Here is a 25,407-nt window from a genome sequence, read left to right as displayed (position 1 = left end):
AGAGGAAGGGCTCTAGACTCAGACTTTAGGCTTCAAATCTTAGGCTATCCTTTATATCTCTTTAGCATCCGGCGAATTCCCTCTCTCTCCTTTTAGATTCTACCCAGAGGTACAGTTCTGCTCATACAATAATCATGTGCTCAGAAGGAGAAATCTAAGTATTCTTAGGCACCACAGCCTTTCAGGCGATGGAAGACCACATTTACATCTCCAGGGCTTGCTCTTTAGCACATGTCTTCAGGCCAGGAGAATGGTGCTTGGAGTGAAGCAGCTGTATGACATCATCACATCGTCAGAGCTACAGCTCCTCCACAGTCCCTGTTGTCTCCTGTCACAGTCCAGTGCCATCTACAGGTCACACAGTTCTTTCCACAACACACCACTGTCACACACCACTGCTTCATAAGAATCCACTCTTATACCCAGGCCTGGTCATTTCATTGCCCCTGAACCCTCATTTCTAACTCAGACCCTTCTTGGATACACCAGAGAACTGACTCGGCCTCCCAGGGGGGCCCTCTGGCAACTGTGACTCAGTTATCCAGATGGTCACAATTTTCCCAGTCTTGTCTTCAATTAGCCAGCAGATTTAAACAAAGAGATGTCTTTAACTAGGTCAGCTGTTGGGTCCAAGTTGGGTCACTACTTCTTTACAAACCAAGAAAAGAAAAAGTAAAGAGTAAGGCAGGGGTTTCTGTATGTTTTAACACGACCCGACAAACCCCTTCTCTTTTCTCTTAGCCCAAAAGATGTCTCTTCAGAATAAAAGCCAATCAACTCACCAATGAGAATTTGGGAATGCCACCACAAGTCACATAAATAAAAGTTCCCAGAAAACACCCCATCACTGTTGAAGATTCTACAAGGCTGACTGTGTGATTAGAATTTCGTGACATGGAGAGCTGGAATATTGCAGACCTGGAGTCAAATGTCTTGAGCTACCTTTAGTCTTTTTAATAGGCCCTCATTGCCCATTCCTATATCTGATGTAATATCATTTTGACTAATAGTTAACATCTTTGGAATATATTTGTATAAAATGAACCTACTAGTTTTCAACAATTCAAAATCTAAGAATGATACTTGATAATTTCTGGTACTTACGGCAGAGTTCTCCCACTGTGCTGTAAACTACTTCCTTGAGATTCCCTCTAATGGAGTTGAACAATGATTTTATGACTTCCTTTTGTTTCTTAACTACATATAGCTCCTAAAAATGCTTCCATATTTGAGACATGATACGAGGTAACCTGATATGCCTGGGCTGAGCATTCGTGTGACTCAGGATAAACCATCTTTTATTCCTTTTGAGGTGGGTTTTGTGTTTTGGCATCCAATGTGAGACCTCAAGATAACCCACCTTATCCGAGGAGTCACTGAGTCAGTATGAAGTTACCAGCTCAAGTTCTGCTTGCCTGACCACTCATTTGTCTCCTTAGGGAAGCGACTGTGAGTCCTTTGAGGTGTTTGAATGACCATTTTGATTTGTCCGTTGGGCCACTGGTCTCTTTTGAGCTGTTTGTTGAGCACCCCCTTGTCTGTCTGGCAGCACCCCTTGTCTGTCTGGCAGCAGTCACCCACAGCCTTCAGAAGAGCTGTTTACCCTCATGGTGTATCTTTGCTGTCTGTGGTCTTTCTCTCACCGTTCCTTCAATGTCGGGTACTGGCTTCTGTTTGTGTTCTCTCCTGCTTGTCCCTTTTATATCATAAATTCTACAAGTGCCCAACCATAAAAAAACTAGATAGGTAGAACAGTATGGAGGTGCAGTGGAACTCTCCAAGATGTTCAACAACTTCACAGTACACATAGGGGTAATCACTTAAGGTCTCAGGCCCCCTCATGTTCCCATAATGTAAAGATAAACCCAAGAGACAATGAAAGTAATGGATGAGACCTGAGGGGGTACTCCATAAGCAGTATATAAATCTGGCCCCAAACACTAAACCTGACAGCATAAATATGGAAAAAAGTAAAGATCACTCAGAAATTCCCTCTAAGAACTTTGAGGGTCACAGAAGTGATACCCTAATAAATTAACATTTATGGGATGACTAGCTGAATTGGACACTTCAGTCAAATAAGATAATTCTGCATGGGTTGGCCTCACTCACACAGATGAACTTGTTATCTTAATACCACATGTTCTAGCTATTTGTGGATCCTAGATCTGAATCCTCAGATGTGAATACAACCTGGAGTAAGCACAGAAACCAGGAAAGCAAGAAGGTATTTTGGTTGAGGTGGGGAGAAGGAGAATGGGACAGCAGGACAAAGGTTGTATGAAGGGGGAAATGGAACAGCTGGGTTTCTCTGGGCAGTTCTGCAATGCTGAGGGAGGAAAACATTAAAGATGACTGAAAAAGTCACAGGAAAGCCTGTTATTTTATGTGTACTTGAAAATAATATATAAAAAGTGCGTGTGTACACAACACATAAATAATTTGAATGAAGTTATACCACTTCCAAGAGCTGCTATCTAATAAAGCTCCAGTGCCAGGCATGGGAAACCTCCCTTCAAGCCAGTAGTCAGAAGAAACCAAGAGACACCCAAAGCAACAGAGACTGTTTCCATTGACCTTGGTTGCCTCCCAGAACCTGAATGTGAGACCTTGTTAGTAAAGACACTATGCACTTTAGACGCAGGACTTGGAGGAGTTGAGCTGGAACTGCCCTGGAAATCTTGCTGAGGACTAGCTCTCATAGCATCTGAAGGTGCTATACTAGGTGTCAAGGAAGAAAAACTCACCTGTAAAGCCTATTAGCTACAACGATAACTCACATGGCAAGGTATACTCAAGGATGTAACAGTGACACTTACATCTCAGCAGTAACCAACAGCCAGTTCACTGGACTTAAGGTTCACTCAATGAAGGGAATTTGTGCCTGGCAATGTAAACCTAGTTAACTAATCTGTACCTGGTGAAGCCATGGACCCTACAGGAGAACCTACTACTGTCATTTTCCTAAACCACTGTAATTCCCAACTGTACCCTAAATACTTATCCTTAATATCAACAGGTAAGTGTATCTCTCACCCCTCCCCAAAGAAGCTTCTGTTTTTCAATACGCAAAGACACAATTGATCAAAATGCAGAGAACATATGTGGGTGCCCAACTCCAACTGATATATCTACAACACAAGTCCTACAACCAAAGCTCAGGGAAAATTGTGGAAAAGTGACCTGAAAGAATATAAAAACCAGAGGATCAGGGCAGCCGCTAAGAGATGTCTCCTATAATTGGCAAGGAGTTGCACCCATGAAATTTCAATAATATGGCAGCCAAAACAAGACCTGAACAATCACAACACTAGTTGACATGCCAATGTAGACTGGGAAAAATTCACAATGTTCCACCTCTAGATGAAGAGCTACAGACAACTGAAAGCTGCGAGAGAGGGAGAATTAGTGTTCTCAGGAATAAGCTTCTTGGTAAGTTATTTAATCTCAAGTAATCATCTTCATAAACACATATACATGTGAGCAACTCTAAATGAACTCAGGAGGTTGTATTGATACAGAAGCACCCTCTCCCTCATGTGTGTGTATAGCAGAGAAAATTAAAAAAGAACATGAGGTTGAGCAGGAGTAGGGGACATAGTAGGAGTTAGAAGGGGAAGGGTGAGGGGTGGAAATAGAGTGTTTATTTATGAAAATTGTAAAATATATAGCAAACTAAATGTTAAAAATAAAATTAATCAAAAACAAACAAAACTCCACTGTACCATATGGTCCAATGCCCAAGGTCAGAGTTTGCTTCTAATTATTATACTTTAGTTTCTCCTATTTGGATGAATACCTGATGTCTTCAAAAGGTTATTTCAAAATGATTTGAAAGCACAAAGATACGTATCTGAAGGTTTCTCGTGAAAGCCCCATAGTGGCTTTCGGAGTTAACAAACAAACAAAAAGATTTAATTTCTTCCACAGAGAGAGTGTCCTGCCTAAACCTGAATTTCAGTTTCTCTCAGTTGACTCTCAGATTCTATCTTGCTTCTGGATTCCTTGCATAAATACTACAGTATTGACTTTGGTTATTTTTTTCCCCAAGTCATGTAGAAAAGCTAGTCACCTTTTTGCCAAACCTTTCTTCTACCCAAGGAATCTTGATAGGACAGACAATGAGAACCTTGTGTGTGTTCTGTGGGCAATAAGTACTGTTTCATATCTTGTAGTTTAAGGCCTTTGCCTTTGCATCTTCAGGAATAACGATCAGCCTTCTATTATGTATACCATGACAATTAGAAATCATCCTGGATATCTTACAGTCTCTATAAGTATACTGAGTTCTGTGTCAAACAGAAATCTTCCTGTTTCTGATTATTTTGCCCCAGATGTACCTGGAGCATATTTTAAAGCTGAGTCTCCTTTTCTTATTTCCTGTCCATATTTCTAACTTCCCCAGACCCCATGGATAATTTATCTACTGTACTAATATTTACAGTTAAAGAAGCATAGACATACTCCTTTTCTCTTTGGGTTCAGGAAATGTCTCCAATCATTTTTCAATCACTTGTGGTCCAGAGAGAGTCTAAACATGCCTTTTCTGGGGGAAACTTAATCCATATGTTTATGATTAATTTATATGTATCATTAAATTGGTGTTTCTAAGACATTTCATTTGGCAAGCTTTTTGTCTCCTTTTTATCTTATAGGATTTGGTATAGGTTTGCACTCAGGTGCTTTTCAGTGCTGGCAAAATACCTGGAGAAGTTGTTCTGAATATTTGAGATACATTCTGCCCATTTTTTTCATTGATACACAAATATGTAAATATTATCAATTAAGATATAACAAGGGGGAATCAACAAATTTGTGGTCAGTGTCCCTTTAGGCAGCATCGTAATTATTCCTCAGAGTGGAATATGGCTTCTAATGACTGGTTTATTAAAAAAATCCAAATATTATAGATGACTTAATAATATCTCACTTTGTGTTATCATGTCCTAATATTTCCTGCCTTCAATTTGCTTATTTTCTAAAAGGAAACACTAATTTGTATAACTTGGGAGAACCAGGGAAATTAATTTTTATTGGGGACATTAGAAAAGATAGCAGTGAGGCCAAATGTTAATTATTGATGATGTTGGAGTAATTATGAATAAGTGGTTCCAATTAAAGATAGGCAATCTATGACCATCTAGCTAAAAACAGGATTAAGAAAACAGGACAAATCTAGATTATTAAAATATTTGAATACTAGGCTTATGAGTTTATAGATCTACATTAGCAAGAGATATTTGACAAAGGTATCTTAAGAAGAGAGAAGGCATAATTAGGCCCCCAAATGATATTGTGGAGGAAAAATTAGAAGTGGAAGAAATACAGGCAGAAAGGAAATGAAAAAATACAGGCAGATAGGAAATGAGAAATACAGGAAGATAGGAAGTGGGGGAATATAGGCAGATAGGAAGTGGGGGAATATAGACAGATAGGAAATGAGGAAATACAGGCAGATAGAAAGTGAGGAAATACAGGCAGATAGGAAGTGAGGAAATACAGGTAGATAGGAAGTGGGGGAATACAATCAAATAGGAAGTGAGGAAATACAGGCAGTTTAGAAATGGGGGAAACACAGGCAGATTGGAAGTGGAAGAAATGCAGGTAGATTGGAAGTGGGAAAATACAGGCAGATTGGGAGCCTCACCAAGAGAATATGAGAGAGGGAAGAGACAACCTCAAGCGTCAAAGACAGAAGAAAAGGATACAGTGGTCCAAGAAAAATGTTAAATTTAAAAACAATCCTGACACAAAACATCCAGGAACTGTTTGACACTATGAAAAGAACAAACCTAAGAATAATAGGAATATAAGAAGCTTAAAGGCCCAGAAAATATTTTTACCAGAATCATAGAAGAAAATTTTCCTAATCTAAAGGATATGCCTATAAATGTAAAAGAAGCATACAGAACACCAAATAGATTAGACCAGAAAAGAAAGTTCTTTCATATACAATAATCAAAATACTAAATAGACAGAACAAAGAAAGAATATTAAAAAATGCAAGAGAGAAAGACCAAGTAACATGTAAAGGCAGACCTGTTAGAATTACACCTGACTTTCTTGGTACAAACTCCAGAAAAGTTGTGCTGCAGACTCTGAGAGACCACAGAGCCAACACAAACTATTATACCCAGCAAAACTTGAAGCACCATAGACAGAGAAAATAAGAAATTCCACGATAATGTCAAAGTTAAAAAATATATAACTATAATTCCAGTCCTACAGAAGGTGCTAGAAAGAAAATTCCAACTTTTTACACCCATGAAAATATAGGGAATAAATAATCTCAGATTAGTAAAATCAAAAGAAGGGAAGTATGTGTACACACACACACACACACACACACACACACACACACACACATACCACCAGCACCACCACCTCCACCACCAATAACAACAAAATAACAGGAATCAGAAATCATTGGCCATTGATTTCCTTGTGATATTTACTCTAAAAGTGACCATATACTTGGACAAAAAGCATGTCTCAACAGATAAAAGAAAATTGAGACAGTTTCAAGCTTTGTGTCTGTCCACCATTGGTTAAAATTGAACATCAAGAATTGGCACGAATGAAAGCTTACAAATTCATGGAAACTGAATAATTCTTAACCGAATAAAAAAATGGGCCAAGACAAAAATAAGAAATTAAAGACTTTCTAGAATTCAATGAACACAAATATATAACATACCCAGACTTACAGGACACAATGAAAATGGCTCTAAAAGGCAAGTTCATAGCACTAAGTTCCCACAAAAAGTCTTATTATATCTCACACTAGCAACTTAACATCACACTGAAAGTTCTAGAACATAAAGAAGGAATCACACTCAAGAGGAGTAGACATAATCAAACCCAGGCCTGAAACCAATAATGTAGAAACAAAGAGAACAATACAAAGAAACAATGAAACAAAAGAGTTGGTTCTTTGAGAAAATCAACAAGATAGACAAGCCCTTACTCAACCTAAAAGAGAGAAAATATCCAAATTAACAAAATCAGAAATGAAAAGGGGAACATAATAAGAGACCGTAAGGAAATCAAGAGAATCATAAGAACAGACTTTAAAAAACAGGTATCCCACCAAATTGGAAAAATAGAAAAGAAATGGATAATTTTTCTTGATAGATACTACTTACCAAAGTTAAATCAAGATCAGAAAAACAATTTAAATAGACCTATAACCCCCCAGGAAATAGAAGGAGTCATTAAAAGTCTCCCAACCAAAAAGAGTCAGGGACAGATGGTTTAAGCACAGTTTTCTACCAGACATCCAAAGAAGAGTTAATGCAAGTACTCCTCAAATTATTCCACAAAATAGAAACAGAAGGAGCAGTGCCCACTTCATTTTATGAGGCCATACATATTTACTCAGATACTGAAACTACATAAAGACCCAACAAAGAAAAAAGAATTACAAAGAATTTTCCCTTATAAATACAGATGCAAAAATATTCAGTTAAATACTCGCAACCCAAATCCAAGAACACCCCAAAAACATCATTTGCCGTGATCATCAGGCTTCATCCTAGAGATGCAAGGATGGTTCAATATACAAAAATCAATAAATGTACAGATTTAAACAGAATTCTCAATAGAGGAAACATGAATGGCTGAGAGGTATTTAAAGAAATGTTCAGCATCCTTAGCCATCAGGGAAATACAAGTCAAAACTATTTTATATTCCATCTTACACCTGTCAGAATTGGTAAGATCAGGAATACAAGTGACCACTCATGCTGGCAAGGATGTAGAAGAGGGGAGCAGTCATCCACTGCTGGTGGGAGTGCAAACTTGTACAGCCACTATGGAAATCAGTATGGTGGTTCCTCAGAAAACTGGGAATCGATCTACACTCAGGAACCAGCTATACAACTCTTGGATACTTTATCCTACCACAAGGATACTTGCTCAACCATATTCATAACAGTTGTATTCATAACAGCCAGAAACTAGAAACAACCTAGATGTCCCTCAACTAGAATGGATCAAGAAAATGTGATACATTTACACAATGGAGTATTACTTAGCAGTTAAAAAAATGACATCGTAAAATTTGCAGTCAAATGGATAGAACCCTGAGGGAGGTAAAACAGACCTAGAGAGATAAATATGACATATATTCTTTTATATGTGGACATTAGCCATTAAATAAATGATAACCAACTTACAATTCATATACACAGAGATGTTAGGTATAGAGGAAGGGACTAGGGGTATAGTGGGGGACATATGAAGCTCCCTGGACAGGGAAAATAGATTTTGTATGTGGACTGGGATGGGTGGGGACTGGAACAAGAGGATCAGATAGGGTGAGGGAGGGGAAAATGGTTGAGAGAGAGAATGTGGGTAGGGACAGCTGGAATCAAGGGATGATGTGGAGATGTAGTGCAGTGAAAACTTCCTGAATTATGTAAGTGATCCCAATGAGGTCTCCAAATAAGGTGGGATACAGAGTTCCAACTGACCATCTCTTGTTACCAAACGATGATTCCAGTAGAAGCTCTGAGTTGCATTCAATTGAGTTGTTGGTCAAGGGCGTCCCATGGAAATCCTCAAATAACCTAGGCTGTTGTTAAGACAATGCGACTTTACAGTGGGGCCCCATTGCCAAGGGCAACACCCGTACAAGTAATTGAACATGGGAAAGTCTAGCTGGTGTCTACATGGAGTCGTCACTGCTACATTCTAGTGTCTTTGGTATAGGAAGATACTTTGCAGGGTATCATAACCTCAAACCAAGCCACAAAACCTTTAACCTACAACCTGTCCTCCCTATAAGATACGCCAGAGTAACAATGGCACAAAACTTGTGGAAATAGTCAACCAATGTCTCATTTGACTTAAGAACAACTCCATGGGACAGAACCCATAGCCAACACTGCCTGGATGACCAAGAACTAGAGACTAGATAGCCCAGAAATCTAGAGTAAAACTAAGTGCTAGTCTAAAAACAAACAAACAAATGAACAAACCTAAATGAGCAATAAAATGACTCCTAATGACATTCTGCTATACTCAAAGATCAGTGCCTTATTCAATCATCATCAGAGAAGCTTACTCCTGCATCAGATGGGAACAGATTCAGAGACCCATTATGAGGAGAGAGAGAGAGAGAGAGAGAGAGAGAGAGAGAGAGAGAGAGAGAGAGAGAGAGAGAGAGAGAGAGAGAACGAGAACCCTTGGAGCACACAGCTCTCAGTGGGATATCTCCATCAAACCCCTCTCTTCATAGCTTAGGGAACCTCTAGGAAGAGGAAATAGAAAGAGTGTAAGAGCCAGAGGGGTAGGAGAACAAGGTCTTCTAAATCAACTAAGCAAGGCTCACATGAACTCACAGAGACTGAAGCAGCAAGCACAGGGCCTATATAGGTTTATACCAGGTCCTCCGCATATATATTATAGCTTTCAGAAGAATATTGTTATGGAACTCCTGAGTGTGTGAATGAGTGACTCTCTGTTTCTTGTCCCTGCTCTTGGACTCTTTCTATTCTGTTGGGTTGCCTTGTCCAGTATTGATGTGATGGCTTCTGTTTTATCTTACTATATTTTCTTTTGCTAGGTTTGGTTGTTACCTTTTAGAAGCCTGTTCTTTTCTTTTTCTTTCTTTCTTTTTTCTTCCTTCCTTCCTTCCTTCCTTTTTTTTTTTTTTTTGGTTTTCTGAGACAGTGTTTCTCTGTGTAGCTTTGGAGCCTATACTGGCACTCGCTCTGTAGACCAGGCTGGCCTCGAACTCACAGAAATCCTCCTGCCTCTGCCTCCTGAGTGCTGGGATTAAAGGTGTGTGCCACCAATGTGTATAGAGAAGCCTTCCCGCCAGCCTGGTCCCAGAGCTGCAACAGTCCCAAATGAATACACAGGACGCTATATTAATTATGAAGCTGTTGGCCTTGTTTTTTTCTTACTGGCTAGCTCTGACTGAAGTATTTACCCCATAATTGTTACTCTAAATATTTCTCTTGCCAGAGAAAAGGGTCTGGACTTTTTACTCCTATGGCAGCTACATGATGACTCCCTGTGGTTCTCCTTCCCAGAGTCCTGCTCAACTCCTAATCCCACCTATCTTACTTCCCTATTGGCCAACAGTGCTTTATTCAACAATCAATAAGAGACAGATTTACAGAATGGCATCTTCCATCACCAATGCCAAGCTAAGCCTGTTCTTTTCTAACGAGAAACAGAAACAGAGTAGATCTGGAGGAGAGGGGAGGGAGGTGGGAGGTGTAGAGGGAGGGAAATTGTAATTATTATATGAGAATAATAAAAGGAAAAAATGAAGGCAAAAAGAAAAGAGAAGAGGCCATGAACTAGAAAGCAAGCAAGGAGGAGTATATGGAGGATTTGGAGAGAGGAAAGGTAAGAAAGATATGATGCATGATGTAATAATATTATAATCTTAAAATTGAAAGATAAAATTAAAAAGACAATCAGAAAAAGCAAACAAAAACCCAATTACCTAATCGCAGGCTTTCCATATGAAACTCATTTAAATATAAAGACATATAGAATACAAATAAGTTAAAAGGGAAATGTACCAGGCCTGATGGTTCAGTTTAAATTAATTGTCAACTTGACAGAATCTAGAATCACCCATAAAAGACGATTACACCTTCTCTAAGAACTGATTCCTCTATCTTTATGCTGTGTTCTTCTTTATACCTAACAAATTTCTTGGCTGTGATAAAATACCATGACAAAAGCAACTTAAGAGAGAAAGTTTATCACAACTTACAGTTCAAGGTTGGTCTATCATTTCAAGGTATGTCACAGCAGCAAAAGCTTCAAGTAGCTAACCTATTACATCCTCATCTGAAGAAGAAAGCAATGGACCCATGGATGGCAGTGCTCAGCTCAGTTTCCTCACTCTTGCACAGTTCAGAGTCCCCTGCTCGGGGAACAGTGCTCTCAACATTTACAGCAGGAATACAAAACTGTTAAAACATTTTGCAGTAACAGTTTGGTAATTCCTCAAAAATTTCAGAGGAACTAGTAGTTCTACTCCTATATATCTTAGTCTATACTGCTGTGACAATGCATCTGGGATTACAGTTTGTAAAGATCAAGAATTTATTTCTCATGGTTCTGAGGGCTGAGATCAAGGCACTGATATGGCTCGTGTCCTACAAGAGCTGCTTTATGGTTTCAGCAGTGCTCTGTGGCTCACCCCCAGAGGGCAGCTATTCTGTGTCCTCACATGGTGGAAGCAATGGCAGTGGCAAGAGAAGACTGCCTTCAACTTTGTGCCCCTTTATAGAAGGATATTTTTAATCTCATTCATGATGAAGGAGTCTATATGATACAATTGATGTCAAAGGCCACATATCCTAATATTGCTATACTGAGGCTAAAGCTATAGCAGAAATTCTGAAGGTGATGCCATCATTCAAACCGTAACGCTAGTTATACACCCAATAAAAATGATAACATACACTATTGTTCAATTTAACATTGTCATATTAGACAAAAGGTATAAGCAGATAGTATCTTTCAATAAATAGATAAATAAAATGTAGCACATCTATACAATATGATTGTGGTGGTTAGTTTTGGTTTGTAACTTAATTACATCTGCATTTTTATTAACTGAATTATTTGAGGTGGAAAGAGTCACCCTAATTCCGGATTACACCTCTGGTGGCATAAAAGGTATGCATAAAAGGTATGCATAAAAGGACATGGAAGTTCTTGCTTTTGCCTGCTTGTCCTCACTCTCACTGGCAATTCATCTACCTTGCTGCTGAGGCATTACTCCGCTGCACTAGAACATACTTCTTTGGGATTCCAATGTAGACTGAAGACCAAATGAGACATTCTTCTGGACTGACTGAACAACTACTGGATTCTTATTCTTTCCATCAGGAGACAGCCTTTGTGATACTAGCCAGATCACAGCCTGTAAGTTACTCTAATAATTCCCCTTTAACACACACACACACACACACACACACACACACACACACACACACACACACCTCCATTCTTCTATGAAACCCTGACTACTAGGATATTATTTACCAAGAGAAGAGAATGAAGTATTGGTACATGCATGCTACAACATGAATCAACAGTAAAACATACGAAGTGAAGGAAGCCAGACAGAAAAGGACACACACAGCATGATCCATTAATATGAAATTTATATGAAAAGTTCAGCAGAGGCTAATCTCTGGAGATGGAAGATAGATTAGTGGTTTACAGAATCTGGGAAAAGAGAGGGTGGAATAACTGCGGATAGGCATGGCGTTATCTTTTCAGGTGATAACAGTTGCACATCGGCATGCATACACCACACATTTGTGTGTGTGGTGTATGCATGTGTGCACATGTGCGGGTGGGCGTGCTCACCTGTGGAAGAACAGATGAAGGCCCACAGGTTGATGTTGGGCATCCTCCTCCATCACTCTCAATGTTACTTTGTGAGACAGGGTTTCTCAGGAATCCTGGAGCTCACCATTGCCCAGTGAACCCCTGGAATCTACCTGTCTCTGCTACAGAGCACTGAAGTCACAGGCATGCACTGCCCTTCCAGGCTTTCATGTCTGTGCTGGTATTGTGAACATGGGTCTTATGCTTGTACAGAAAGCAATGGGATAATCTCCTTAGCTCCCCAAAACTACGGGCTGTGGAGATAATTCAGTTAGTAAAATCCTTGCTGTGGAAGCACAAAGACCTATGTAAAAACGCCAGGCATGATGGTGTGTGCTTTTAATCCCTGCACTGGAAATGCTGAGACAAGTGGCTTGTTGGAGTTCTCTGGCTGGCCAGCTCCTCCTGATTATGAGTCCCAGGTACCAGTGAATGACCCTGATTTATAAAACAGGTGACTCCTGAGGAACTATTTGCAAGGTTGACCTCTAGTCTTTACATGCACCTGCATGCACACAAACAGTTGCCTACACACACACACACAGAGAGAGAGAGAGAGAGAGAGAGAGAAACACTCATACACACAGAGACAGAGAGACAGAGATACACACAGGCACACACACATATAGAGAGACAGACAGAGATACTCACACAGGCACACACACACACACACACACACACACAAAGGAAAAAAAACTCCACTGTTATTTTACTTTTGCTGTGAAACAGTATCTGAGTCCTTCTTTTCCCCTGTACTTTCAATTGCTGTTTAAATAGAAAGATGAACTGTTTGTCCTATCTATCAGGAGAATAAAAAGTTAAATTCTGAGAAACTTTGGTGGGGGGAACTCAGTCTGTCATGGATTTGCTGAATAAAGATGCCTAAATCACTCACATAGCTAAATATTTTGGTGGTGATGAGCGGGGGAGCTCTTAAATTGGGCTAGATTACCAGCAGGGAGAACAAAGCTAAAGGAACCCTTTGCAATAATTCTGTGCTCTATGTAGCTTTCCCTGATTAGTGTATGCTGTGTCACTGTTTCATAGACTTTGGTTGTGAGTGATCATGACACTGAGAAGAGGGATCTTTGGATTAGGAAGAGTCACATACAGGCCAGGTCATGTTGCACAGGAAGGAGGACATATATGTTACTTCTTAAACTGCCTCCATATCCATGTCCTCCACATCTCCATATTACTTATTTTAATGGCCAGGATAATAAATGAACACAGTGTATTTTGTTCAGCCTTGCCATGCTTAAAACCAAATCTGAGATGCAATAAGGCAGTACTAACAGTTGAAAGTTAGTGATGGAAGAATTTAATGATTGATGGAGTTCTCAAAATTGATAAATTGGGGGTATACTTAAATAACTTAAAGCAGAGTTTATATTTACTTGTTCTATTTACATATTTTTATTCCCATTTCTTTAATCACCTTTCTGCCCTAATATTTTATGTGTGTATGTGCATGTATGTGTGTATGCATATGTATATATGCATGTTCATGTGTGCATGTGTGGGTATGCATGCATGCATGTGTGTACATGTGTAGATGAATGTGTGTGAGTGTGTTTGTTGAGAGCTGACTCCAGAAGTTGCTTTATTTCTAGAAAGAATTTTTCCTTAAATAGTTACTAAAACATAAAAACGGGAGTTAAGAAAAAGACATGTTGTCTTTGGTTCTCATAGTCAGTAATCAGGAGATTTTTTGATGGTTCCCAGAATCACTATATGTCTGCCTACAAATAAAGTATCTTTGATGAAATAGCCTTAAGTTCCTTTCACTGTGACACTCACCAAAATGTCTTCCAACCTGCCTAAGGGCATTTCCCTTTACCCTCCTTTTACATCCTATTTATTTGCTTCCCTCTCTTTCTGGACTGATTATTCTAAGTGATTTTACATGGTCTGAGAAAGCTGACCAGCCGAGGCAAGGCATGGTTATTCTCATCCCTGAGCCGACCTTGTTCATCTTTATCTGTAGGTTGCTTCAAGGGTGGCACAGCATGCTCCTAAACTCAGACACAGCAATGTTGAGATTGCTTCAGCGCTCTCATTTATTTAGGTTTGCAAAATTCACAGTAGCTGTGATCCCTCAGTATTGTAATCTGGGAACAATATAAATGGCTGATGGCAGAGTGAGATTTTCAATTGTTGCTATTCAATGATTCACATAATGTGCTGTCATTAGCACTTTGATGTGACATATCATGGTTCCCAGGGCTTATTGGGCCATTTATAAACACCACATGAAGGTGTTAGTGCTAGCAATGCAGCCCTGTCAAGGCCTTAATTGCTTTCACTGGAAAGTTTGGCCACATCTTCTCTGGAGGGAAAGAAAATGTAATATACAGTTTGCTTTTAACTATTTGTAGTCACTTCCTCTCAAATTCAAGAATCACCACTTTCCTTTTTGTTTCTTTAATTTTATGTCCTTTTCACTTTAGAGAACATATTTCATATTTTAGTCATCTTTACTTGAATCTATTTCCATACACCCATACAAATATTCAAAGATTCTTACCACATAACTATGGTGATTCACGATTTTACATCTTACAAAGTAGCTTCAAAAGCAACAAAAAGCACCTAATAACCATTGGTTATTTATGATGGGGTGAAAGATACACATGCACGGGTTCATCCAACCCTCTGTGACCCTCTGAGGTAGATGCTGTCCTCAGAGTGGAGATAACTGATGTTCACTGAAGTTTTCTAGTAATTTCAAGTACCTAGAGGAGGTAACTGGAAAAGCACATCAGTCTAAAAGTCAGTACTTTTTTTTCAATTTAAATTAAAATCAAGCTTACTTCATATGTCAATCCCTGCTGCCCTCCCTCCCCTTCTCCCCCATCCCCTACCAGCCCCCATCCTATCTTCCCTTGGCTCCCCAGGGAGGGTGAGGCACTCCATGGGGGATCTCCAAAGTCTGTCATAACATCCCAGGCAGGGCCCAGGCCCTCCCCATGTGTCCAGGCCTAGAGCACCTCCCTCCATATGGAATGGGCTCCCAAAGTCCATTCGTATGCCAGGGATAAAGAGTAAAAGCCAGTTCTTTTAAGAAGTAAATTCAAACACTTCCTGCTCTCCAACTTCCACAGTTATCACCAGCTTTCACAGAGGAAATGAAGGCTCCTAAGACTAGAAAATTACTGTGTTGCAGTTTGAGCTGCATCTGATTTCAGGCCCAGAGCTGTTTTCTACTTCCCAAAGGTGTGGACTTTTACAACTACTACTGCAGGCTGCTGCTATAATGTGCAAACCACTTAAGTTGATAAATAGACAAAAGATTTGAGCAAAATAATCAGAGACGCTTGCATGTAAAGGCATGAGGGCCAAGTGCTGCCTGCCTGGTCAGATGGTGCAGAGTCCAGGCTCTGGTTTCCAGGGACAGAGGAGAGAAGAAGCCAGTCATGTTCACTGGGCAGGCAGCCCGAGTCCCAGCGATTGATCCCACAGCCAAGCCTGCCCTTCTCTCAGCAGGAATAGGCTCCCACAAAGAAGGCTGCACATGGAAAAGTCTTTGTTAGGGACCCTAATGACAGGATTGGATTTCACATCACAGCTACCCCTAAACAGGTACACTTTGCTTCTTTCATGTCTCTGATGGATCCCACGGGAAAGCAAAGGAAGAGAAGAAAGGTCACAGGCTAGTTTGTCTGGGCTTGCACCTCCCCTGTACCACCTCCAGGTTTGTAGCTTTGGAGTTCTTCAGTTTCACACACCCTGTGTGGCCATGCGACAGCAATGAGAAAAACTTTCTGAGTAATTATCCATAACTCATCTACCATGACTCACTGGAAAATGAGTGCTTCTGTGTCTATGAATTGTTACTGCCCATGCTTAGATGTCCCCACCCAAAACTTGCCTCCTTCCAGCTAACCTGCCACTTGCTGAGGACGCACCTAGGCCTGACTCTCCCAGAAGGCCTTCCGAGATGGCGCTTGCTGCTTCACCAGTCTGCCTTTTGTGCCCCTTCTTACTCTTTAAAAATGCTTTTGCCATAGTCCCTATTAACTTATCTACCATCTGTCTGTATCTGGGATGTTGGTTCCTTGAGGGCAGATGCTGCCTACAGTGTTGAACACAGCATCCAGCAACATGATGGCTGTAATCAATCCATATGAATGAAAGGAATACACATAAAGTTAAGATTTATATTTACTTGGATTTTAAGGCTTTAATTCATTCATAGCCTTTTGAAATAAATATCTCCTTTTTCAGATTACAAAATATTGATTGCAAACAACTTTACAAACAAAAGGTACACAAAGGAGAAAAAAATGTGCCTGTAATTTCCTTACCCTAGGATATAGTCTCATCCAATAATTTTCCATACTTACATATAAATGCAAAATCAAAATCTTATGCTTTAAATAAGTTTCTTAAGTACACTGACAATGAATTTGAAGGTATAAGGGGGACAGTTTTATCCTTAATTCGATTCAATCAGTGGGAAACCAGAACCCAAACACACACACACACACACACACACACACACACACACACACACACACACACACACACCTGATGGTAGAGCTAGGACCCATAAATCTTGTCACAGTTCTAGGCTCTGTTGCTCCTTGTGATGCCTCCTTGGATTGTGCAAGTCTCAGTTAATCCAGTAACACTGGTATGGGTTTATAATTCAGCGTTCCTTCTGAAGGAAGGGTGCATTAAGCTCATCCTGTGTCCATATCTCATCTATGCTGTGTATAAGTGGTACCATCTCTAAGGGACATCTTGAAGGTAAAAAGAGACAGGATATTTAACAACTTGTCCTAGAATTTTGTGGTAGATAAGTTAATTAAGTAAGCCAGGCTGGCAATGGTAAAAGGCAGGGCTCCTTTCCAAAAGGACAGTGATGGCTTGACTCCGAATATGTTGTTATGGTGACTGCAACCATAGGTGGCCTGTCACTACAGACTACTGCCCTGTGCTCCAATATATGACTGATGAGTGTATTCTAGAACGATGTACACAGAGGGTGGTCAACAGATATGTACATGGCTGTTGAATATTTGTTGTTACTAATCAAGCACAGTAAGCAAAAAATGAGTACCAAGTGCCCATAGCTAGACCACTATGCCCAGAGTAGACATGCTAAGACAACATGATGTAGCTCTTTATATATAAAGTAGTCCTAATCAGGACTGACCTGCACTCTTACAAACACACAGTGGGTTATTGGCTCTGCAGATGGAGGACCATATCTCATCTGTATATCTACATGATCGTGAGCTCAGTGTCCTTCCTTCCTTCCTTCTTTCTTTCCTTCCTTCCCTCCTTCCTTCCCTTCCTCCCCCTCTCTGTCTCTCTCTCCCTCACTCATCCCTCCCCCCTCTTTTGAATTATATTTGTGTGAAGACTCCTTTTGCTGTCCTAGCGTGGGAGTTAGGAAGATGCAGACTAGTAATTTCCCATTCCTCTTCCTGAAAGCTCTGTAAATCACACTCTGAAAAAAAGGAATAAGCTGAATTCCAAAACCCTCTCTGAGGAGAAGTGCCCAGGGTTGGTGGGGTCTGGATTCTGTCCGCTGAATGTGCAGATCTCTTCTGCACAAACATCATCTACTCCCAAGGGAGCCCACGACTGATTGCCTGGCTGTGGAGACTCACATGTCCCCTCTTTCCCAATGGCAGGCCCATCAGCGGAAAGGGTGGGAGTGATGACAATGCATGGCTGAACTAAAATGTGCTCCTTCTCTCAGGAGGATGACAGCCACACAGCAGGAGGAAGATGGCACTTTTCTAGCAGGAAAACCATGAGGAAACAAGGAATGGAGCATTGGAAAGTTATTTCCTGAACAGAATAGGGGACACAGAACCCTTCCTCATTCTCTCCCTTCCCCCATCCCTTCCCATCTGTCTCATCCTACGTCTTAGAGCCTCTTTATAAAAGAGAAGTCTTCAGATCCAATGGGAAACTTATTAGAAGGCCCAGAGATGCCCCATGCATTGTGTCCTCACATGTGCGCCGTCTCTTTCGTTATCAGTAGCTCTCATCAGAGTGGTGACTTTACAGTTGGTCACCTTCTATCAGTGATACAGAAAGTCCACATTTTACAGTAGGATTTACCTATGGTGTCCATCCTGTGGTTTGGGATCAACATATAAAGTACCACTATTTGATGATGTCCAGAACAGTTTCCCCATCCTAAACATATTCTGTACCATTTTCCCCTCACCCTAACTCCTCAAAAGCACTTTTAAAGTGTCATCTTGTCCTTTGACTGGTGCTATTGGAATGGCCCCATCAGAGCTGGGTTGGAACGCATGCAGCAAAGCTAACTAGGAACTGAATATGGCCTGAGGAGCCCTGAGGCACAGGGACTCACAGTTTCTGGATTTACTCAAGAATCCAGCAGAAACAGAAAAGAATTTGCTAATAGGATTCTTTCCTGAAATACACTAAGCTAGGTTTGAAGGAATACGAAGAGAAAATACTTTATTTTTCTGGGAGACAAACTAAAAGCTCAGTGTACGAATCCTCTAATCTCTTAACAAACTCTTCTGAAGCTGTAACCACAATGTAAAATCCACAAGCCTTTATTGGCAATGCTCGTTATCAGGTCCACATCCCCCGACATGGCAATCAGTGTGACCCCCAGGTCTAGCTCCATCGCCCATCTTGCCAGGCAGCAGTGTCTCAGACCTGGCCTTGTAAATTCTTCCCAGGGGGACTTAGGGCAGACTCTCTCAGCTGCCAAATTTCCTACTTATAAGGTGTAGAATTTTCACCATGAGGAAAGATAAAAAGGAAAGATGGATACCTTTTTAAGTGCTTTTACATGTGATTTCTTTAATAGAGTTTGATGTTCCCAGAAACGTAGCTGCCCTGCTCACTTGGGTCTCTGCGCCACATCCATGGAACTTGTTTTAGCATCTTAAAGGCCACGAGAGCTCTGGGGCCACTGGGTATCAACTGAGGACTTTTGGGTGACATTTCTAAAGAAAGCCACCGACAGTTACTCTTACTTGTGGGGAATAAAGCTATGAAGGTTTATGTCTTTAATGTGTTTATGGACCCATCTTTCTCTAGCTTGCTTCCTTCTCTCCTGTTTCTCAAGTCAAAGGCAGAATTTGCCTCAGGCCACAGCAAGGACACCTACATTAGCACCATGGGAAATAACATGGCACAGTAAAGAGAAAATAGGATTTAGAGCTAGAAAACCCAGGGAGTCCCAGCGACTGTGACTTCTCTGACCTTGGGCATCCACTTATTCTTAGAACTTTATTTTTTTTTCAGGAAAATTAATAAAGCCATATTTACCTCAGCAGGCTTTATTTACAGCAGTCTTTATTTAGAGCAGTTGTGATAGACTACAATTATCTTATATATTAATTTTTTACTTCTCTCCACACTGTACAGGGACTTGATCATTTTGGTTCACCGGAGATCCACTGCCAGGAATTATCAATAAACAAATAAGACATGATAAAGATGAGTGAATGAAATTTGAAGGAAGGAAAGAGGACAAAAAGGAGGACTTCCGTTTTGCTGATTCACCAAATAAAAGAGCACCGTGCGCCTGTGGACTGGTAATTATTAACTGCATTGCTGAAAATGGTACTTGTTGCCTATGTCAGAGTGAGAGTTATCATGACCTCCCTGGTTAAAGCTCTCCAGCGGTTTTCTTGCTGCTATGATAACAGTCCTGTTGCCTTGAGCAATCTCACTCCTGCCTACTTCATTTCTATGGGTACCCCCTCCTTCTGTGTCTCAGGTACTGGCCATCTCGCGCTTCTGCAGTGTTAGCCTCTGCTCTGCTTAGAAAGCTGTGTACAGTCTGCATATCTGGCTTCTTACCACTAGCTGACTCTCCGCGTGTGTGTCATATGCTCAGAAACGCCCCTCCTGCACATACATCCGTGATCCTGCATTCTAATATTTATGTATTCATGGTTGCTTCCTCCCTAACTCCTGCTGCTCAAAAACATTTAATAATATTTATTTCAAATAGATGATGTGCTCTATGTTTGTTTAATATTTACACCTCGAATGTAGTTTTCCAATTATTTTGTCTTGTTTTCACAGATAAAAGAAAACAAAACAAATCTCTGTGGTTCTAAATGGAAAACTCTCTCCCCAGTCCTTCATACCTCAGTCTTGCATACACACTTTGAGGCTTATTCTTGTCTTGTGAGTAAACGATTGTGCCAATTGGTTTCAATTTTGAGACTTGGGAATGATACTCCTGTGGGCCACACTATTCCTTGTTCTGGGCTTGAAGGCCTCGTGACTTGAGGTTTGGAAGGTAGAAGCAGTAGGGTAGAAATAGGTAAAGGTAGCAAATGGCAGGAACTGTTCAGGATGTCTTTATTTCCAGGACTCTCAAGGCAACAGTAATTTAAGGCACAGATCTGGATCTGGAGATGGCATTACATTCTCCGTTCCCTGTCTCACCCTCAGTGACCTTGTCAAAGGAGACAGGGCATCTCTAAGGACAACAGCAGTTATGGGGAGAAGAGTCTGATCTTCCATCAGGACCGTGCATGATATAATATAATATCATACGACAGTCATGTAAAAGAATCATCTGTGTGATATTTCTAAAAACCAAACCAAACAAAGCAAAGTAAAAACAAAACAACAACTACAAAACAACAAAAAGACAAAACCCAGCTTTTTTGGGCTAATTAAGATTTCTCTGATGATTATGCAGCAGGTCACTTAGAACTCTCTACTTGGGACAAATCTCTTCACCATCACTTAGGGGTCAACATCTAACTCCAAGTGCACTTTAGTGTTAAGAGATGGGCTCCCACTGTATCTGATCTTAGAACACCCTCATCTGCTTTCAACATGCTGCATCTGACATTAACTAATGTCTCCTATTAGCATTAAAAGAAAACAATCTGGAAAAATCCACTCTCAAGCAGAGTTCAAACAGGCCACAAGGAGATGCGGAATCTCAATTGCACAAAGTTTGCTGAAGTAATAGTAATGAACTTATACATTATACACATATAAGTGTGTGTGTGTGTGTGTGTGTGTGTGTGTGTGTGTGTGTAGGTGTGTGTGTGGGAGTCGGTGAATCCAAAGCCCATGGAATAGTTCATGAAATCAAAGACAAGAATGCTATGTCTGATTTATGAAAGAGACTGCCAATAGCAGAAGGAGAAAAATTCTCCTAGTGTGGAAAAAGACCTGATCAAAAGAACCAAATGATATGGAAAGGAATTGGGAATCTTTATTCAGCTTACTTACTGGTAATGGGTTAAAATTCTGGTCTACCAGATGGTTGTATCCATGGTCGAAAAATGAGTGTCGTATCACAACATCAATGCCCTGATTGGCCAGCATTCCTAAAGTGTTTAGCCATCTAAAAAAAAAAAAAAGAAAAAGAAACACATCAGCACGTTTAAAATGGCATTTTACAATAACTGAACATACATATCTACAATACACAAATAAACACTGCCCCCTCCCCCAGGCACCACCAAATTTATTTGGTGCTTTAGAAGAGAAAATCACTTTTGGTGCTGAACATGAATTTGTAAGAGGTCTCAAAGATTCTCAGATCTAAACACTTTATTTCACAGGAAAAGAAACCGAAGTCTGAGGGAATAAAATGAATTGCTCATGGTCATAAATTTATCACAGCTTATGGCATATTTTAATTGTGGAATACTAACAAATAAATACTGTGACCACTTATAGGCCTAATGTGTCGTCCCTGACCACAGACATGCAATCACAGCATTTCACAGTGCGTCTTGCATCCTCAGTCTCTCCACTCTGTAACACCACACCCACTTTCCATAGGATTCTAACCTACACAGGCTATGACCAATGCAAAACCACCTTGTCACTTGGTTCCCTCATATATCACTGTCCCGGTCAATGCAATGATGCTTTCCTCAACGCCACAATAAATCATTCACAGATTAGAGCATGTTACCTTAGTAAGCCTGCATTGACCATGCACTTATTTATGCCTGACTATACAAAATACCTAGTTTACACAACATGCTATTCTTTAAAAAAGCCTGATGCCTAGATTCTTCCTGAACTCCACTCTGACTCTGCCTTTGATATCAACACGTTTAATTCTTTCATCACTTTAGACATTTATTGTTTTTTCCTCTCTGTGTTGCCACTGCTGAAATATCACCTCATCTTTGCTCTTACCTCAAACTTCATTCTCCGCAGGCCTGTTGCACAAAACCACTTTTGAGTAGCTAATAGAGCATGCTCTCCAGTACTGACCCAAGTCTTCATACGTGTTTTAACTCCTGCTTCGCATTTCCTACCTACTCTCCTCTAACTCATTTCCTTCCACTTGGCAAATTCTTATCATATTAACCTCCAGATCAAGTGTTCTTTTCTAAACTCTGCCATCCTGGTCAGCAGCATCACCTTCTGCCTTCACAGAACTCTTTTTGTCTATGCCCTCTGCCAGCACGGTGGATGGTGAACATCCATCTGTCTCTTCCCGTTAGTTACAGGTCCTCAATCACACAGAATCTGAGCTTAGACTCAGAACACCCAATACAGTTCCTGGCATGTTGTAGGTACACAGCACTGCTTAGGCTGACATTTATCTGGATAAAATTAGAATCTAGAAACTTTGGAAATCACCATTCAGCACATGGGAAAAATTACGCATAGTTATGATTTCCCAAATCTGAAACCATATGGGGCTCCAAACCCATGACTTCTAGAATTAAGTTTTTTTCCTTGCTGGAATAAAGAGCATTTCTAATTCTTATATTATGAATAAATAATGTTCACATTCTCAAATCTTTTTTTACATTTACAATTTTATTCTCATAAAAATGAACACATTTACTGACAATTAGATTTACAAAACCAAATCCCAAAGCAAAGAAAAACACAAAAGCAAGTTTTAAATAAAGGAAAGTCTGTGTACAATACAGCAGAACCTTTGTTGCGTTAGTTTTGTCACACTAGGACACTGTGACCCAGAGAATCGAAATGACTTTGGGAACATCACATGGCAAAGCTACTTGTTTTTATTATTTTCATTAGTTTGGCAAGCCTGTGAGACCAGGATAATAGGTTCAGCTCTTGCTCTGGTTCTGAGGCACAGTAGCAAACAGATTATCGAAGGATGCACTGTGCTGGAGCTGTAACACGGACTCTGGGTAAAAGCCTCTTAAATCAGAGCTCTTGCCATGTTCAAAAGTACAAATACATCATGATCTATATTTAATATTTATCTATAGACGCAAACACGGAGCTTCATTTCTAGAAGAAATAAAATCCGAGAAAATACGTAATCACATATGCACGAGTCCCTCCACCAACAGCATCTTTCATAGCAACACAGGACAGTCTTTTCGTGCTTTGTGTATGATCCCATTGCTCACTTGTTCAGTAGCCATTCTCCCATTTCATAAGTGTTTATTGAACACCTACTATTTATTACTTTATGCCCATAGATGCTAGAGACACAGCAGTCTATCAAGATGAATTTGCAGTATTCCAAAGAATTTCAGGACTATCGAATAGCAATATCCTCAGTCCCCATTAGCAGAGAATTCTGATTCATGCACACATTTGCACATGCCCTAGGAGCTTTCTACATCTGTGACATGTTGGAAAAGTCCTAGGAAAATGCCACACATTTGCATGCTTGCTAGCTTCTTGGGCTTCTTAGAATGCTACACCTGTATCATTTTTCTAGGAAGCAACTGATATCCCTTCACAAACACAGCACATTGCTATGTGTTGCCTGTGGAGTTAACATAGGATGGACGACAAGGAGGTGAAAAAGAAGACCAGGAGAAGAATGAACTAGATTTTTCCGATCTCTGTCAACCAAGCACTGATGATCTGAACTACAGCCCAACTATTGAAAACTAGGTTCATCTGCAAAATCCCTGTAGAGCTCTGTGGTTGTCTGGCTGATGCTCATGCAAAGAGAGGTCTCTGTTTCAGCTGCCTTCATGAAGATCTATGGTACTTTTTATTTCACACCATTCCTTAAAAGGAAGAGTGCTCAGGAAAACTCAGAACAACCGTGTACTGCTTGCTGGATGTCAAAGCAGAATTGTTTAGCTACGGCTGAGGCAAAGCCATTCCTGAGCTGATTCCAAGGGGTCTCCTTAGTACTGACTGCCAACCTGGCTTTTCCCTCTTGCAACAGGATTCCAATCAAACTAGTGGGTAGTAAATTATGAAAGAAGGCTCTTAGCAGGGTTGCATTAAATGCTGATTCACTTCATTTCATCTATTTCAACCATGTTTATTGGACGTCTCTGGAAACCCAATGTTAGATGCTGAGGTTACAAACAAAGAAGACCAGAGTCACACCAGGAGTTGCACTGAGAAGATATCTTCATGTACACTGACATGATTCCATCTGCAAATGCCATCTGCTTGGGCAGCCTGATCTATTCTTCACAAATGTATGAGAGAAGCTGTCTCAATGGAACGGAACTGCATCTGTCTAATTAGGAACAGCTGTTGGTAGCAAAACACATAGCTGAGGGTAAAACCACAGTTCATGTATTACTCAGCCAGAAAGCCAGGGCTAAAGGGCCACATGGACCAGAAAAAATAATTTGGTTAGTTTCTGGTTGTGAGGGCTTTGGTTTGTCCTGGCTACACCACACTGGAAAGCCAAGCAGAGCTCTATGCTTTTGGCTCAAGTCATTCTCCAGGCAACTACTGTAGTCTTCAAGTTCATTTTCTCATCCCTTCCAAGATCCTGTGCACAACATTGACAGGGTCTAAATTTTAAAATGCTTGTCAGATTATCTCTCTCATCTATGAAGTCTTTAGTGCCTTGGTATGAGCCCAGAACAAGGCCTCCTTTTCTTTAAATAGTTTTCAAGGCCCTCCATGCATTGGTGTAAACTCTATTCATAGTCTCAGCCTTCATTCCAACCCTACTGAATGAAGCAAGGCTGTATTCTGCCCTCTGCTATGCCTTTCCAGGAACGTTTCTTCAGACCGAGGCATCACACAGTCAGTTCTACCACTCTTCACCCACAAACCAGAACACTTTCCCATGTCCCACACAAATGCCACCTTTCTTCCTGATAATCCCACTCAGGGAAA

At 40.4% G+C, this 25,407-nt stretch overlaps 1 protein-coding gene across 2 annotated transcripts in view; it reads right to left on the bottom strand.

The window, feature by feature from the left end:
• The window catches only part of Hpse2 (heparanase 2 (inactive)), a 596,152-nt gene that overhangs the window by 109,702 nt on the left and 461,043 nt on the right, over positions 1-25,407 (bottom strand). For both annotated transcript variants that reach the window (XM_005063570.4, XM_005063571.4), the window contains one exon: positions 21,586-21,700. In XM_005063570.4, coding sequence (XP_005063627.1) covers positions 21,586-21,700 — 115 coding nt within the window. The remainder of the gene's footprint in view (positions 1-21,585; positions 21,701-25,407) is intronic.

Source organism: Mesocricetus auratus, unplaced genomic scaffold (assembly GCF_017639785.1).
Source record: "Mesocricetus auratus isolate SY011 unplaced genomic scaffold, BCM_Maur_2.0 Super-Scaffold_4256, whole genome shotgun sequence".
Classification (NCBI taxonomy): domain Eukaryota; kingdom Metazoa; phylum Chordata; class Mammalia; order Rodentia; family Cricetidae; genus Mesocricetus; species Mesocricetus auratus.
This window is presented reverse-complemented; position numbering and strand designations above follow the sequence as displayed.